Source organism: Anser anser, assembly GCF_964211835.1.
Source record: "Anser anser genome assembly, chromosome: 12".
Classification (NCBI taxonomy): Eukaryota; Metazoa; Chordata; class Aves; order Anseriformes; family Anatidae; genus Anser; species Anser anser.
This window is the reverse complement of record NC_139733.1, coordinates 14,018,748-14,036,311: the sequence shown is the minus strand read 5'-3', so window position 1 is coordinate 14,036,311 and position 17,564 is coordinate 14,018,748. Positions and strand designations below refer to the sequence as shown.

The following is a 17,564-nucleotide window of genomic DNA, read 5'->3' as shown; positions in this document are numbered from 1 at the left end:
TGTTAGGAGGAGAGTATCACTTCAACATCAGCCCCTTCGGATTTCCACTTCACGTGCTTGAAGGGAAGTTAAATAAACAACTCCTTTTAGTTCGTCTCAAACTCTTCACCCCTAAGAAAACGTGAAGCCAAGTGGAATCAGGGAAGGACTGCATAGCAAGGAGTTTGTCCATGAAATGCATTGGTTTATAATTGCCTCATTAAGTCAAGTTTTGATGGATTATATGATCTTACCCAATGCAATCTGACATAATGGGAAGCTGTCAGAAGTTCTGGAACAGCAGAGCGATATTCACTTGACTGGGGTTTTTGCTGGTGTATAGCTGTGTCGATCACTCGCGGTGGTTATATGCATTAAGATCGCTTTGGCACGAGAAAAGGCAAGGCCATTAATGCTTTTTGTCACAATTACTTGACAGGCTTGTTGTTCCACCAGGAATTAATGCCTTGCTGGTAGCACAGGCGTGTTGTGCCGTGGTGTGATGGGGTGCGTGTGGGCCTCGGGGATTTCTGCCAGTGCCTTCCAGGGCTCTGTCCATCAGATGTTAGCCAGGGTCACAGCTGATACCAGCACAGCCATTCCCTGCAACCCACAGGTTAATTTTCCGCTGAGGATAACGGAGATATTTTTAATTATTTGATGAGCATTTAGTAAACATGGTTTGAATAGGCCCCTCCACAGCCTGTCACAGTACAGCTCTGTTGCGGAGAGGGGTATAGCAAATGGAGGTGTCATGTCCAAGGAAAAATGAGCGTGCTTGGCAGCTGGGGCTGGTTTTGCCACACCAGCCACAAGGGAACAGGAGCCCTGCCTCATTTCCTGGCTTGTGTTGGCAGCCTGTGCAATGGAGAGATACAAGAACATCCTCCTCTTTCCATGGTAGAAGAATGTTGTAGGTCTGAAACTGTTTAAATAAGTCTTTTGGCCGCCCAAAAGCTCAAAATATCTTGGATATTTTTCTTCAGAACAGAAAGAAAGAAAGAAAAAAGCACCTTCAATTAAGTCATTATGCTGCATTTGTTTTCCAAAGCATGCAAAAAAGAAAATAACAATTTAAAATACAGTTCCTCTTGTCTCTTCCATTTCTTCCTTAGACTTCCTTAGACTCTCTTCCTTAGACTCTCCCAGTTGTTAAATTAACTTCTGGGTTCAGCTCAAATTTAAGATTTCTTTGTCCCTGTTCACTTATCCCTTTCTTCTCCCCATCCTTTTGCAGAACAATTTATAATGAATGAAGTTTTTCGCAACAGTATTTTCATGCATAGGTCTGACTCACCCTGCACATCTTTCCTTAAATAAGATGATGCTGGTGTTTTTTACATCGTGAGTGGTTCTACTTAATTACCAAGAGCTGGACCATTGACTCGGATGAAGCTCCGCTATGTGTAAATGCTCTTACAAGCCTTGATTAGGATGACAGGTTTTGACAGCTGAGTCAGACAGAAACCTTGAAATATGCCATTTGGGGCTGTTTGTTGGTGATAATGAGTCTAAACTGCCATGGGCTCTATTCTTTTTTTCAAAAGTTGAAAGCTTTCTCCTTCGTCAGGACAAGTGCGTTCATCAGATTGTCTTGAAATGGATGCAGTGCTGCCTGTTCTGCGACGGTCACTGCTGCGGGTACTTGTGAAGAAAATAAGTGACATTTAGGAAGAGTTTGGAGAGAAGTTTATTTGCATTGAAGAACGCTGAGACGTTGATTTCCATAATCACTTTTGAGGTTTGTGGGAACAAAATGAATTCTGAATCAGAACACATCTGAACTTAAAAATGTTCCAAAGAAGTAAAATTTCACAGAATCCATCATGAAAACACAGAAACGTGTTTCCAGGAGAGTAGATTGCTGTCTAGTCTTTCTGTGGGACTTTGGCTGAATGTGGCGTTATTCATGTCAGCTTCACCCCCGCTCCTCGGCAGCAGGTGGTAGGAGGTAGAAAATTCACGTTGGGCTCAATTTGCTGTTCTGGGGGCTTGCAGCCTCTGTGGCTCCATGGATCCCCGTGCTTCCAGGCCAGGAATGAATTTGTAAGTGTCAGACAAGGCTGAGCAGGCTCTTTAGCCCCCCAGTTAGCTTGGCCACTGTGACATGTCCTTGTGCTCGCAGCATAAGAAGTGGAGACACAATCGCACACCCTTCTGATTCAGCCTGCAGCACCCCTCGGATCCTGACTCCCTGTGCAGCCCGATCCGTGAGACAGCTGGTCCATCCCTCCTTATCTGTCTCTTCCCTGTTCGAGATTGCTCTGACTGATCCTGAAACCAGTTTGTTTCTGAGCAGCCTCTTTGCTGTGACTTCTGTGGACTTGGAAACCTTGGAGAAATGCAGCAGAGCCAGGCAGGATGGCCAGGACACAGGCAAGGCTCCGCTGGGTGCCCATAAAAATGGAGCTGCTTCTATTGACTTTTCTTAGTACCTGCAAGTGCTCTGGAACAGAATATATTTCATCAGAAAACTCCTTTAGTGCTGTTCCTTCTCTCTATACGCATCCAATTCCTCATTCCCATTCCCCCTCTTCTCTTTGCCTCTTTTTTTATATCCACCAGGGGCTGATATTGGGCTTTCAGCCCCTTGCAAGCAGCCAGAGCTGGCATGTTTTGGGAAAATACAAGCCCAGGAGACAGCATGGAAATGTGAACATTTCTCTGGGGGCACAGAGGAAGCCTCAATGCTTAAACCAAGTCCTGATAAACTCTAGGGAGCTTTTACTGTAATGACATTCTTTGGCAAGAACTGTCATTCGTTCAGGGCTGCCATGCACTGTTTTTCCAGTAAGAGCTCTGACTTCACCTGGGTATATCTCTGGTGATTATGGGAGTGAACCTAAATGTCTGGAGAGAATATGCTAAACTTCACCATCACTGGTGACGGCACTCGGGAATACCTACCTCTGCAAGCCTAAGGGCTCAGGCATCTGCTTTATGTGGGCTATCTGCAAATTACACCCCCAAGAAGCTTAAGGGAATGAAATAATCTGTACTGACAGTGCATGGTAGGAAATGTCCTTCCTTACGCAACCTGCTGACACATGGCTTCCACGTGGAAGCAAAGGCAGGTTGACGACTGAGAGCAAGTCAAAATCACACTGAGTTTGACCTGGGGTAGGTACTGCAGAAAGAAATAGAGGAAAGAGGAGATTTGCTCCAGAAATGTTCCTTCTGCTTCTTATCTGTCCAAGATGCTGGTGAGATAACTCAGCTTCTTCAGCCAGAAGCACTGGTTGTGTTTTGCTTTGCAGTTCCATCTCTGAAAGAGTCTTTTGTTTCCCTTAGTACCAGACAAGAAGAGCGGAGCTTCCAAACAGTTGCAATAAGCCCATGGCTTCATTTCCAAGTGGTGTCTCTTGAGGACATGAAGAAGGTGGGGGTGTTCAGGAGCAGTGAGCTGGTTGAATCCCACTGGGGATGGCAGCTTCAGGGGTCAGGAGACCCCCTGATTAATGGGGAGTGACAAGCCAGCAGGGAAGCTCTGGCACGCAAGCCAAGATCCTTGGTGGAAATTAGTGGGAGAGGGGAGAGGCAGCAAGAAATTTGGGGACAGCCTTTATCTTGCAGCTCTCATCAGTGTTGAGCTCTGGCTGCAGGAATCCTTAATTCAAAGGAGCAAATGAAATTGCTTTTCTTCCCAAATAAGCTTAGCTCCTTGTATTGCAGCTCTGATCGCTGTAACCTCCGGGTGCTTTGCAGTCTCGAATGCATTTGGTCTCTCGGGAGCGTTGGTGGGGGAATGTGCTCCTCTCCCTGTTTTCTGCTGGGTGGGTGAGGCAGGAGCCCTGCTGACTGCAAGGGGTTGGCTCAGCGTCGTGTGGCATGGCCCACCCTGCCACAAATCTGCATGTGATGCTTTCAAAATTGTTAGAGCTGTATGAGCCTTTTTGGGGGGGCAATTTAAATTCTGCGACCACATTCCCTAGACATAAGCATGAGCTTAGCGTGAGTGGCTGGAAGTAGCTACCCGAATCCTTAACTGCTCTGCCAGGCCTGTGCTCTTCCACTGCTCGAAGCTTTTGATATCCCCAACTTCCCCTTCTGTAGCTGCAGTCTGGCTGGTAAGATGCAGCACACAGGCGGCAGATCTCCAACGTGATCTGCTTTCTGTGCTGCCTTAGATTTACTGTCAAGTTTTTTATTTCGTAATAGCGCCAAAAGCCCAAACCGATTCTCTTGAAATGCAGCAGTTCCAAGACACCAAGTGGCTGTTGTCTCAAAAGGTTCTCGTGGTCTTTGAAACAGCGAGAAAATATCAAAGGGAAGGGAGTTAAATGCCAGGGAGCCAGTAGAAACCTGCAGAGGGATCAGTGCCCCAGACCGGTGTTAAAACATTTGAAAACTTCATAACATGAAGCCTACTGCAGTCCCGCACGGTGTGATTAATAACTGCAGCAAGCGAGATGGCATTCTGTGCTGTCTCTAGCCTCACTGTGTCTAGCAGAAACCTGGACTTATGCAACCAGCAGAATATACGGTGGTAGAGAAGGATCAGGCAAGGGCTTACTCGGGAAGTAGTGCCTGGGGGAGGCTGCGTCCCCTTGCTTTGGAGGAGATTGCTCAGTGTTGCCCAAGGGCATGGTGTGTGTGTGTGTGGTGTCTCCCCGTGCTCCAGCAGCCTCACGTGTTGCGTGTGCTTGTTGGGAACAGAGCTACAGCAGTCGGTGATACCCAGGTTGACCTCTTGGGCAGGGGAACTTGCCTCCCAGCATCACCTCCGGAGGATGATGCCTATAGGTTTGCCTGAGGGCTGCCTGTAAAACACAGGCTAGGAGCTTTGGGCACACTTACGGCTGGCAGCTGTGACTCGGGGGGCCTGGCAGAGGCGAATGGGGATATCTTTCTATATCTTTCTGCATCCTTCAATCCTTAGGGTCGTCCTGCTGAAAGCCTACCGCCCGCTTGGGTTTGTGGCAGACAGTCAACGTGCCTATGGTTGATAAAAATGCAGGATGATAGCGCTGTCTGCTTTCCTGTTTGATATCACCTAGGATGCTCCAACGCTGAGAAACACCTAATGATGCTGCTGGCTGGGGAGCAGCCTCTTCCATGGCATATAGGATGGCTTTGCTGCCCGGGTAGGATTAACCAGGAGCCTGGAGAGAGAAGGATTGCCCAGGCTGAAGCAGAGCACAAGGCTGTTCTCACTTCTTGCTGGGCGAGAGGCAGCCGCTGTGTGCTGCTGACTCACGTAATGACCCTTGTGCTAATGCCGTTCCCTATCATTTGGCACAAAAATAAAACTGCTAAATTGAGACCAATTTGAAACTTGCGTGGCTTGCTTTGGAAAACGCTTAATGGCTGCTATACTTCAACTCTAGGGCTGTGATTGGGAAAGGAGGGAAAAGTAAATAGTTTGGATTAACTTATCGAAATTAAACTGTTAGTATTGAACTTTCCTAAATCCCGCCCACATCTTGGCTCAAATCAAACAGCTTCAGCTCGTTTGTGAGAAGCAGAGGGTGAAGCGAAGTGGGAATAGGACATGAAAGAGTGCCGTATTACCTGAATGCAAACCGAAGTGTTTCGATCCTGACAGTACTGAGTGGCTTTGAAGGATTTTCACCCCTTAAATCCTTAGCATTTGGAGGCGGTGGTTTCAGCCTTCAGATGAAAAGGGAGCAACTTGCTGCCCTGACTGTAGAATAAAATTTGAAAGCAGTGGGAGTGCAATCTACAGGATTAGCTATCGGGCTGGCCATAAAGCAGAAATGTTTCCGTAACAGGTTATTAAGAGATCTCGTGATTACTCTGTCATGAAATCAGGGCCTACAGGACCCAGGTGGTCTGTGGTGGCTTGTCACCTTCTACAGTGTCCAGCCAGACCCTGTGTTGATAATGTGGACCAACCTTGCTGCTGCAGAGAGCAGCAGCTCTGTAGGTGTTTGTACAGTAAGGTAGACAGCGACATTGTGTCTAAGACGATTTTCCTTCTCTGTTTGTCCTGCACAATGCTGCAGCAGGGAGGAAAATGTGGACTGGCCTGAGTGCAAGCAGCTTCTGCAGTCATAGGGCATGTGCAAGCTGTGGCTTTGAGGTCTCCTCGGTCCCCAAGAGCTCATCCCGGCAAAATCCTTAAGTTGCTCAATGCCATCTTGCTTTCCTGTATTGCAGCAGCTCTCTGAAATATTAATTACAGCATCAGAAGGAAATCACCCCCAGATGACCCTCTCTAGCACTGCTTACTCTATGGAGAGTTCAGGCTTCTGTACAGCCCCCGATCCAGGTTTTATAGAAGTGGTAATGGTGGCTCAGTACAGACAACAACTTGAATTGGTTATGTCAGCTCTAACTAATGACATTGAAGACCAATAAAGTGACTCTTAGATTGGTTTGGCATTATTAGTCTCATTATTAATTATGTAGACATGACAGCAGCATTAGTGCTAGTATTAACCATCAAAATAAAATGGAATTGTACTCATAAATCTCACTGATGAGGAATACGTGAAAGATTGCAGCCATCCGCCAAAGGGAAGGAAAGGAAATAGAGTGAGGCTGAGGCGGGACTGAGATGGAGGGGGGAGGTCTGGGGGCGGCAGCGCTGGGCTGTTGTGCCGCCCCTCCTGCTGTGCCCAAGGTTGTGCAGGGGAGCCTGAGCAAAGGGGAGCAGCACCGGGGGTAAACTCTGCCCCTGCCCTGTGTGGATAAGGATGGGTTCCCCCATGGGTGTGGGAACCCATGGGTGCCCCCTCAGGGCACGAATGTTAGCAGGAATCACAGAGTATTACCCTTGCCCTGCTGTCGGTGTGATGTCCTCGCTTGCCTTCGTGGCTCGGCTGCCAGACTGATATCTCACCTGGGAAGCATCGCAAAGGGTCTGTCCCTTGTGCGAGGCTGGGATGAGGGCCTGCCCATCTCCCAGGGCGCTTGTGAAAGTCTTACTGCTTGTGGAGAGCACGGGGATCGCAGGTGGCAGACACCAGTGCTTACCAGGAGCGGGCCTGGGGTGCCGCCGGTGACTGGGGGTGAAGGGAAGCGGCATGGCTGCCCAGCCCCACCGGGGCGGTCCGAGCGCCTTGCTTGGCAGGCAGGGAGAATTCTGCCCTGCTGGGACATGGGGGAGCGGCACGATTTCCTAGGGTGCTGCATTTTGCACAGCGCTGCTTGTCTGGGGCCGTGTCTCATTAAAATCCGTGCCCTAATGAGCTGACAAGATGGCATCCACCAAAGCTCGCTGTTGGGGCCTGCCCCGCGGCAGCTCTGTCATGGCCGTGTGTGGGTGCAGGAGGTGAGGCCCAAAGGGGCTGGCGGTGCCTGGCAGGGGGTCACACTGCCCCACACCGCCCTTCCGTGGGGGTGGTGGGCACGGGCTGCATCTTAATCTGTGGCGGGAGTGATAGCTCTTTTTATAATGCCTTAAATGAAGTGCGTGATAATTTAATTTGTACATCCATTACTAGCCTACTGCAGGGTTTGTTCTCAGTTGTATCACTGTAAATGGAGCTTTGGGCACATTAACGGGCTCCCGGGCCTGCTGCCTGGCGGAGCCACGTCCATCCACACGTGGCTGTTGGCTCTCTGTTCTGCTAACCCCACTGCCCCCCCCGGGGGGGCTCCTCCTGAGCTGACGGTCGCTGCCCCCAGAGACCTCCTTTCCTCCCTCCTGGATGGGCACACATGTTACTGTCGATTAAAGTCTGTTTAAAAACATCAGGGGGTCATTTAAAATATTTAGAGACTGTAAACTATTTCAGAAGTTTAGAGAGACTAAACTTTCAAAGCAGAGAGAGGGCTATTTGCAGGGATGTATTCAGAGTGCAAAAATGTGCAAAAATGAAGCTGCTTCACCTCTGTGTCTGCAGGAAACCGGGGAAATTACTAGCTTCTTTGCAAAGACGTCAGTGAGAAAGTGATTGCTGAAAGGTGCTGGATAAATGTGAGTAATTATTGAAGACCAGGAAGGTCAAGTTTCTTTCCTACAGAGCGTACAGATTTTTAGCATTTTCCATAGATGCAGCTACTATTTGCTGTCTGCATTAGCTATTTCTAATCTTTGAAACGAAGCCAGAATTCTTCTTTTTTTCTTTAAGAGTCACTGCTGCTTCTGAGCTGATGCTGACTCTTGCCTGAGGAGCATTTGAAATCTGCCAGAATGCATGTATTGTCAAAACCAGAAATTGAAAACCTCATGCAGGATCTGTTGCCCCTGTGAGTTATGAGCTTTCCCAGTCATCAGGGAGAAGAAATGCCTGCTCTCATCCGCAAGAGCTCTGGATGGACAGAGGCAAAAGAAATCCTTCTCCCTCCTTCCCCCCTCCCGTCGCCACCCAAAACTCTCTTTGGGCAGAAAGAAGCTTTGACACAGAGGCACGCACACACACGAGCGCTTTTTGCCTCCCAGTGACCTGCCTGCTTTCTGGCTGTCCCTCCTTCCCGAGGAGCCGGAGCTGCTGAGACACAGGAGAGGAGGAATCCCTGCCCCTCTCTGCAGCCGCACGACCAAATGAATCAAGTGAACAAGGTCTTGAAGATCATTAAGAAGTCGTCGAGGAGGAGGAGGAGATGGAGAGAGGAGCTGAGGGTGGAGGAGGAAGGGGAAAGCCAGGAGCTCTGTGCCCCGGGTGGTTTGTGCCGCCTGCACCTCTGTACTGGTGGTAAGGAAACAGGAATGGTCCTGCTTGTCTGGAGATAACGTGCCTGTATTTGATATCCATTGCTTACATGACAGGAGAGCTTCCTACAGCCAGCCGTGGCTGTCACACTTCTCGAGGGCTTAAAAATATTGGTGGGAGAAGCGGTAAGGGCAGGGAGCCGGGACGGCTGGGTCCCCTTTGTAAACCTTTCCTTGGCTGCACCGGTGTCACTTTGTGCAGCCACGGAGTGGAGAAAGCAAAGAGTCTTCTCTGGTGGGATGGTGTTCCTAAAAGTGCAGGGAGAATACTCAGCTTGTCAAGATTTATGTTTGATAATATGCTTCGATGTAAACGTGGATGTTTGCTCTGTATATTTGTGCGATCAAAAAGCAGTGGGGAATGGGCACATTTGGGTTGCTGTTTCTCTGAGGGACGTTTTTGTCTGCAAAAATGTGCTACAGCCAAAGCTGGTCTGGACCCAGGTCCTGTTATATCCATCCTTATCTTCCAAGCAAACTGTGCTTTGGCTGTAATGTCACTGAAAACGATTCTGGTTTTAGCCTATCCGGACAAAAGCCAAACAAGAGGAGCCCAGAACCTGGAAAAGGGGCATTTACAGCATTCACTGGCATGGCACCAGCGTGCCTGAACTCCCTGCATGTGGCTGTGACCCAGCAGGGGAAAATGTAAAGGGCTGTGCCCTTGGTCATCAGGCTCTGCTGCCTTTGCTCTGCACTGCTGGCATCAAAGGGATACGGAGCGCTTATGAAACCACCCTTAAGACGAAGCTATGCTCACACCTAATGTAGGTCACTGTTCTTTCATTGTCACATTTGATAGTTTGTTTGCCGTAGTGGTGCTGCAGCATTTCAACATTTTACAGGCTCGCTCTTTTCCTTTCTCATCCACTGAAATTATTTGAACTGCTTTAATGGAGCCTGTCGTGGAGTGCCTGGTGGCCCTGTTCTGCCACCATCCCGGGCAGCTGGGTGTCTTTGCTGACGGCTGGAGAAGGGCACTTGCTCAGCGTTGCACCAGTGGGCTGCGTGTTATCCCAATGGGGTCAAGTCGTCTCCTCCTTTGGTCTCTCTGAGGTCTCCCTGCTTTTTGCAGGGTATACAAGGACAGAATAGGATATCCGTCCTTGACTGGGTCGTTTTCGCTTGTAGAAGGATTTGATTTGATCAGATTTCATTTCCTCATTTTGTTTCCAGTTGCCCAGACTTTCTCCTGTCTAACCTCATCAGGTAGTTCAAGAGTCTGAGATGTGTTTTTGCCACCGTTTCTTCCAGTGAACTATTATTAGCAGTTATTTTTGCTTAAACTTCTCGTGACATTTTCCACATCATCTTTAGTTGTAATCAATCAACAGATGAGAAGGGAAATTGAAAAAATGAAAATATGTAAGTATCAGAAAACAAGAAAGCAGTGGAAATCATAAGCTAGGCCTAAATTAAGTTATTGCTATGTTTAACCCTGTGTGTATTTTAGTTTCTCTTTTTAACAGACAGATGTCAGCTGCGAAATTTCTCACCCAGCAGCTCTCCTGCTGACGGGGAGCAGCAGCGTTGAGGTTTACGTTCAGTCCACATCCTTCTAACCAGCTGTTAAATGTTTGGGCGCTGACATGAAAGATTAGGTGTGCTTTAGTTCTTTTTTTGTTTATCAAAAGAATGTGACTGATTTTTTGAACCCACAGTTAATGGCCAACCTGCATGGGCAACACCAGTCGGGTGGCTTGGGTCCGTCTCAGTATGAGATAGGCCTGTCCCTCCGAGCTGTGTGTCTATGCTGCTGAGCAGGGAAAGGAGAGGAATCAGTGATTCTTGACCCAAAATAGACATCTCTAACCCGAGGGATGTGTGATTCTCCAGAGAGCCTGTTCCTCTCCGTTGACTGTAAGGGAAGTAGAGGTGACTGGCTAAGGTGTCCCAGGTGGGCTGACTCCTCTCCTGAACGTCCTTTGTAGGGGTTTTGGGAAGCAAATGTCCCAGCTCTACTGCCTGGATACGATTCAGGTGGAGAGACCCACCTTCACAGTCTCTTCTCTAATGGCTCGTTAGAGCGAGGCCTTGCAAGAAGCTGAGCTGATGGCTTTGTTTTTTACCTAAATGCAAGACAGGCAGCGGGTTAATGCCTCTTCTGCCACCTAGATAACAGCGATAGAGATGGATTGCCAGAAAAAAAATATCTGTTAAGGCAAACGGGGAGAAAAATAGTGCATTCCTGCAGTCAGGTTCTCTGCCGGCAGTTATTCCAGCCAGTTATATCTCCACAATAAAATGTAAATGAATGCAATCATTTATTTTGCAGCCTGGAGGCCCAATGGTATGGAAAGATAAGAGAGCATTTCCCATTGTTTATATGGCAGAGGTGGCTCTGCTGCGTCTGCTGCTGTCTCTCTGATACCTTGGCAGCATCTAAATGTTGCCTTTATTATTAAAAACACATAGATGGGAGTCTAATATCTTAAACAGATTAGCACGGTGTTTACAGAAGCGTCAGCCAGCCCCCGCTCCCCGCGGGCTCTCGGCACTCGTGTGCGTTCTTCAGGAGCGGCGCACAGAAAGCAGAAATGTCATCGGCTGGCCTACGAGTGCTAAGAAAGCAGCGTGCACAGAGCTGAAAGGCAAGGAGCCTGTAACTCGTGCGGTCGTCGCTGGTCGGAGGGGTGAGCGGGGGGAATGGAGGGAACAAAGGGAGTGCGGAGAACAGTGGGACATGGCAGTGGCGTTGGGATAATCTCTGATCGTATTTAGGCTCGTTTAATTGGCCTGTCAGTTTTGCACATCTCATGCATTTTCATAAGGATTCCTCTTTGCCTCTCATTTTATCTCCTTGTAGCTCCTTGGATTTCCCCATGGGCAGGCTCTCGGGGTTTCTTTGTTTTGTTCCCCCCATTTCAAAGCGAGCGCTGAGTTGCCTGGCTTTGTGGTGTCTGAGCAGAAAGGGAGCTTCAACAAAGGGGCTGTTTGGGAAGTCTTGTGTTACCCTCACCAGGGACAGAAATTTGGTAAGGGAGGGGGAACTGTTGGGGACCCAGGTGTGCATGTCATCCATCGTAGCTTTGTACCAGACTAGGGCTCTGGATATAAATCCGCGTCCCAGTAAAGCATACTGCTATGGGGAATAAAAATCTGTATTGGAGCAGATTTTCTATTTATTTATTTGTGCTCTGGCCGCTCCAAAAGCTGAGGTACATTTCTTCTTCTGACGTTCCACCCAGTGTCAGTTGCCTCCGAAATAGAGAGTTACTCAACTTGTAGGTTAAATAAATACACGCAAAGGGACATTGCTCAGCTTTTCAGATCCGTGTGTTAAATCCCACCCTTCCATTGCTAAGTAATGCCAGGCGTAGCTGCTTCATCCTCCCACCAGAAATCCCCCAGGCACGTAATTAAAATGAAGCCGTCCTCATAAAGCCACTGGCTGAGCTCCCCAGCATTGCTCCTGCATTTCTTGTGGCTTTGAAGTTCAGAACTAGGGCTTGGAGGGACGTGAGGACCCACAGGGACACGGCCCTGGCAGGCAATGGAGATGAGGAGCTATGGCGATTGCTGATGGGCTCCTCTCAAAGTCAGTCCTGCCCCATTTGATCTTTGGGGTGAAGGCAAACATCTTCACAGGTCCCTGTCCTGCTGTGGGACCATACCAACATGTACGAAACTACACGGCTGGGCTCTCCAAAGGGTCTGGGTGCTGGAGGTGCCTTTGGGGCTGATAAACCTTGATAGCCTTTGGAAAGTGTCCCATCCGCAGGATTTGGGGTTGGAGCTCTGGCCACCATGGGTCGAAGCCAAGGGATGTCCCAGCCCCTCGTCCTGGTGACGTGGAGGCCAGGCAGGGGCATCTCTCCCTTGCCTGCCTTGGAAGAGGCACCTGTGCTTCATGCCAGTGGAAGAGCAGCTGCCAAAAGGCCCTCTGCGTCCCGTCAGCGGGGTTGTTTTCACATGGCTTTTATGCATTTCATGATGACAGTTTGGTTTGTGGCAATTTATTGTCCTGCAGGGTTGTCTCCTCTGTTTATATCTCATGGGTCTCGTTGTACAGCAGAAAATCACTGCAAAGCTGATAGTTTCGTTTCCAGCAATAAATTCAGATGCTAGAAAAAGAGATTTGTGCATCCCTGCTTCCCTTCTTCAAATGCAGCTGTTCACAGAGCTCTGTGTACCCCCAAGTGTGAGGATGTTGCTTGGTAAAAGTGATGGTAGCTGAAATAGTGTCTCGTGGAACCTCTAAGTAAATGCTTGCCGTGTTTATACGGGAACGCAGGAGGTGATTTGGATCAGGCTGCGCATCGGGGAAGGGGCAGAGATGGGAGAGGAGAGAAAGATCCTTTTGGCAGAGCTCTCTGGTCCTGGCTGTGCCGATGTTGGACCTGCTGCGGGTCCTGCCCCAGCCCTGGGACTTGGCACCAGGGCGTGCTCTGCTTAATGGGAGCAGGATTGTTGCTGGTGGGAAGGGGAAAAGCTAGGAGCAGGAATTCACGTGGGGCTCTGAAGAAGTCAGGGGTAATAGCACTGAGGCAGGGACGCACGTAGCTGGAGGCGAAGGCTCCCGAGGAAGGCAGCAGGCTGGAGACCCTAATCATTGTCTTTACGCCTGTGCCCGACGGTAGTCAGCATACTGTAAATGAAGCAATTATTAGCAGTTATGCTCATATCGTAGGACATAAACCAGTCTATTGAGCTAAAAAGATTTGCCCTTTTTCAACCTTTCTAAGTGATTTCCCTTGTGGTGACCGGCAGGAGGAGAAAGCTGTATTTCCTGAGTGCAGCCCCGTGCCCTTTGAAAGCCCCAGCATCCCCCATCTCCCTCTTTGCTAAAGGGGTCAGGGAGCTGCATTATTTATAGCTCCTCCTGGGCACCCCGCTTGCATGTCCTGCACTGGCTGTGGAAAGGGGTTGCTGGCATACACAGGAGATTCAAAGGTGACGGAGAGCTCCCGGCTGGTTATGGGGTGTCTAACTTCCAGCAAATAGTACAGAGAAAGCTTTTGATCAAACAGAGTCAATCCATTGTTACTAAATCTATCTTTCGCTGTGAAAATACTCTGTTTCAACATTTTCAGCAATTAAACCCTTCTTCATCTGGACTGTTTGGTGCTAGAAATTAATTAGCTGATAATATCCTCTTTAGAATAAAGACAAATGTTTTCATGTCTTTGCTGAAGGCTAATATTTGCAAAAAGAAAAAGAAAAGTAGATGAATTCCTTAAACCTCAGTAATCTTGCCCTGATAAATATACTTCCACACCGTTAAGCTTTCCATAAATTTCCGCGTGCCTCTTGATCACCCATCATATTATGCGAAGTTCCAGGGAGAGGCTAAATCACAGCCTCAGAAACAGGTTTGAGCTTTCAGGGGACTGAAGTCAGATTAAATCTACTTCTTCCAGCTCAGGGTCACCTGTGAAAAATGCCAAGGAAGTGGTTAAGAGTGAAAATATATAATGGGACAGATGGCTTTTTTCTTCGCGAGTGTGTATGTGAGTGCTCCTGTAGCTAGAGATGGTGTCCAAATCCTGCTTGCTTATCACGTAGTTGTTGAAGCTGGGTAGTTTTGTCCTTTTTGCAGCTGGATCTCGAGTTATTCTGTGGATGAAACAAGCACAGGTAAACCTGGAGGCCGAACACCTGAATCCTTAGGGAAGGACAGATTCTCAGAACACTCTGCAGCGCTTGCTTTGGCAGCATTTTGCCATTAAATAATAGAAACGAGTAAGTAAATTCAGGTAGGACAGGAGTTTTATACATCTCCAAGTCCCGTATTTCCTCTGACCAGTCTGAAGCCCCACCTGTGTGGTGCCTCAACGCTGACCTTGGAGCAAACTGATGGGACCAACCCATTAAAAAGGAAATGCAAACAGAGAGTGAGAGCTTCAGGGTCCCTGGCTATAACATGTGGCTTTGAGGCAGTTTTTAGAGGTCAACATAAAATAATGTGCAGAGTGAAATTGTGGCCGTTGCAGTGGGCTGGGAGTGAGTTTGACATTGCTAATTAAAGAAATGAATGTAGCAATCCCTGGGTGAGGGAGACCTAAGGTGTTTGGGGTAGGAAGGTACTTCAGCAGGAGGGATGATAAATGAGTCTGTACACAGTGGAGGTGGGAGCTGGAGTTCTTGAAATATCCCTCGGATGGCAAAAGTAAAGTAAGCCCCTCCGTGGAAAGTATGAAAGTGATGGTAAGTGCTTTTCCAACTACCACCTGTCAGTGAGATTTCATCCATTTTTAATTACGCCATCATGATGGTAATTACTGTAATTTAGGTATTTCCAAACAAGTCTCTAGTTAATTATGGGTGCTGTCAATTCTTGGAAGAGCGAGCGCTGGGTCACCTCTGCAGTTGTGCGGCTCTGGGCCTGATAACCACAGGCGTTGGCAGACCTGCGCCTACTGTCAGACAGGGTAAGAGAATCAGGCCTTTCGTGAACGGAAAAATGCTTAAAGGAGGAAAAATTAATGATGAGGTTTCAAATGGATGTATGCATTTAATTAGGATTTAATTTAATTTTGGCCTCTGTCTCCTCTGCTCAAACCACACTTGCTGTGACACAGGACCGTTGGCACGGTGTGGGCAAAATGAGCTCCCGGATGGGGTCTCAGTAAGCAACCATAATATAGTGGTGTTTAATAATACTAATAACGTTCAATTTCATGGGTCTTTATGCCCTCTTGAGCACTCTGCCGTTGATTAATAATAGTTTAACTTGGAACTTCCAATCTTTTGCTTAAAAAACAAAGTAGTTATTTACTAGGTGGTAAATAAGCAGTAACAGCAAGTCTTCCGGCACAAACGCACTACGTGTATTTCCTCGCAGGAACAGCACTGATTCTGCGTGATCGTTTTAAGTTCCCCAGCACAACGTGCCTGAAGTGCTGCTGTTTAATTTCAAAGCTCAGCTGTGTGTTGCAGACACCGCAGAGCTTTCCTAGCCTCCTTTCTGGGGTGAGGAAGAGCAATGATGCTCTGTAAGTAACGGTTAGATTTGTGTATTTTCTCTTAACAGCTCTCACAGTAAAAGTGCAGCTGGCACTTAAACCGGGTAATGAGCACCTGCTTAAAAGGGAAACGACTTCTGGCCTTTGGCATGCTAACTTGTCTGGAGCTGTTACTAACTAATTGCTTCATTAGCACGGCAGCGATGTAAAATGCAGCGAGAAGGCTGGTGGGAGCACATACATGGAGGCAGCGTGACCCCCGTCTGGGCTGGCATCTGCAGCCAGCGCTTGCGAGAGGCTTTCGCTCTTCTGACTGAATTGGCAGTCAGAGCGAGTGGCGGCACAGCACACGGAGATAAGGCTGTTTTAATTTCTTGCTTCAGGAGACTCAGCTGTCTCCTTGGAAAGACTGATGCCTTGTCCGTGGTTATGCAGAATGCACAAGCATACTGTAGCGTTTAATTATTAAAGAACGTTTTCAGCATTTCCAGGAAAAACAGAATATGGTCTTTGGCTGAATCCTGGCAGCAGCGTTCCACCTGCAAGGCCACGCTTCTTGCCATGGGAAATGGGCCGTACTGCTTTGTTTGCCACTCTCTGGGACAATACAACTCTCCTAACCCCGTTTGTATCTGTTGCCAAATGTATGCAATTTTTTCTTGCAGTTAAATAGCTGCTGTTATTTACCAGTAGCATTTCCAAGTAGGTACCTGGCTTCTCTTACGCTCTGCGTTATGTGTAAGCAGGAAAAAAAAAAAGATGGACCAAGCAGCAAGCACCTGAGCTTTTGGTTTGCTGTGGATGCGGATAAAACTGCGCATCACCACTGAAACACTGCTTGGGAAGGATATAAGAATGCTTTTACAGGTGGGTTGTTGAGAACTTGTCAGCCGATAAATTAATGATAGTAGGAGGAGATGTCTAGGTAATACTAATAGGGCTCAAGTGAGAAGCTCAGAAAAGGAACATAGATGTAAATGTTTAAATTAGCTTTCTTCTTAGCCTTGGGACATAATCCAAATGCTGTTCTCCCACTTGAATTGCTGAAAAGTGCCCGTAAAATCGTACGCATTCAGCCTTCCTGCCATTCCGGGGTGTGAATTATGGAAAGGACAACTAGGAAGACAGCAGCAGCACGTAGCTTTCACCCCTGGTCTTCACTGCTCTTTAAATCATCCTCATTGAATTCTAGTCTCAGTTTAATCTAGATACAAAGCATTGGTGTCTCGGGGGTTTGGGTTGGAGGTGAAGTCCCCCTGAGTGCCACTTTTGAAACTGGGAGCGTGGTGCATCCACACAGCAAATGCTCTGCTGAGAACTGGACACTTCTCCGAAGAGCCCCTTGCTGGCTCCTTGCAGCTGATGCTGCGGAGGTCAAGGGTCTGGAGAAGTTCAAATTCAGGGAAATGACTGCACATAGCTGAGAGTTAACGGCGTCGTTTCTCACAGTGAGTCCTGCTGTGAGGCTGGTGAATTTGTAAAAAGTTGCACGGGGTGTTCAGGGCATGTGTCAGAGAAGTCACCCGCGGATGCTGAAAATAAGGCAGACTTGAAATCCGGGGGGTGAAGGTTAATGACTGAAACCTGTTTGTCTGCCTCGCTGAAATCTGTTTCATGACAGACTGTCACTTTCTTAAGTTATTGTCAGGGTAATTAAACCTAACAGCACCGTGTCAAACGTCCCCCCCCCCCCGTTGGTGCTCCATTGGAGGCTGTGGCACCGCACAGGGAAGGCTGCAGCCACGCTAATTAGGACCAGGGGATGTACTCGTAAAGCGTAATTTAGACCATTTCCTTTTGGGAATTGTCTACTAATTGAGCGTGGTTTCAGTGAAACCATTCATCGTTCATGCTGTCACTGGATCCATTTATTAAGGATCATCAGTTAAAGCAGTACAGGTGTCAGTGTGTCAGTGTCTTCTCCCAAATCTGTGGTACTGACGGTGTCAGCCCATGAGGAGAAGCGAGTTCAGCTTTGGCGAGCTGTCAGTGTGCCCCCCAGCACTTGTTAGCAGCACATTTGATTTAAGAGGCAGCAAGAAGTGGGGAGCTTGGGGTCT

General features: G+C 48.1%; 1 protein-coding gene across 9 annotated transcripts in view; it reads left to right on the top strand.

Moving 5' to 3' along the window:
* GRIP2 (glutamate receptor interacting protein 2) overlaps positions 1-17,564 on the top strand; it is a 266,312-nt gene that overhangs the window by 115,458 nt on the left and 133,290 nt on the right. The window contains exons 2-3 of one of the 9 annotated variants that reach the window (XM_083796148.1): positions 7,791-7,864; positions 8,019-8,582. The exons of 6 other annotated variants lie outside the window; for them this stretch is intronic. In XM_083796148.1, the coding sequence (XP_083652274.1) occupies positions 8,432-8,582 (151 nt within the window). In that variant the 5' untranslated portion in view covers positions 7,791-7,864; positions 8,019-8,431. Of the gene's footprint in view, positions 1-7,790; positions 7,865-7,890; positions 8,583-17,564 lie in introns of those variants that run through there. 2 more of the 9 variants (XM_083796146.1, XM_083796143.1) reach the window with 2 other exon arrangements.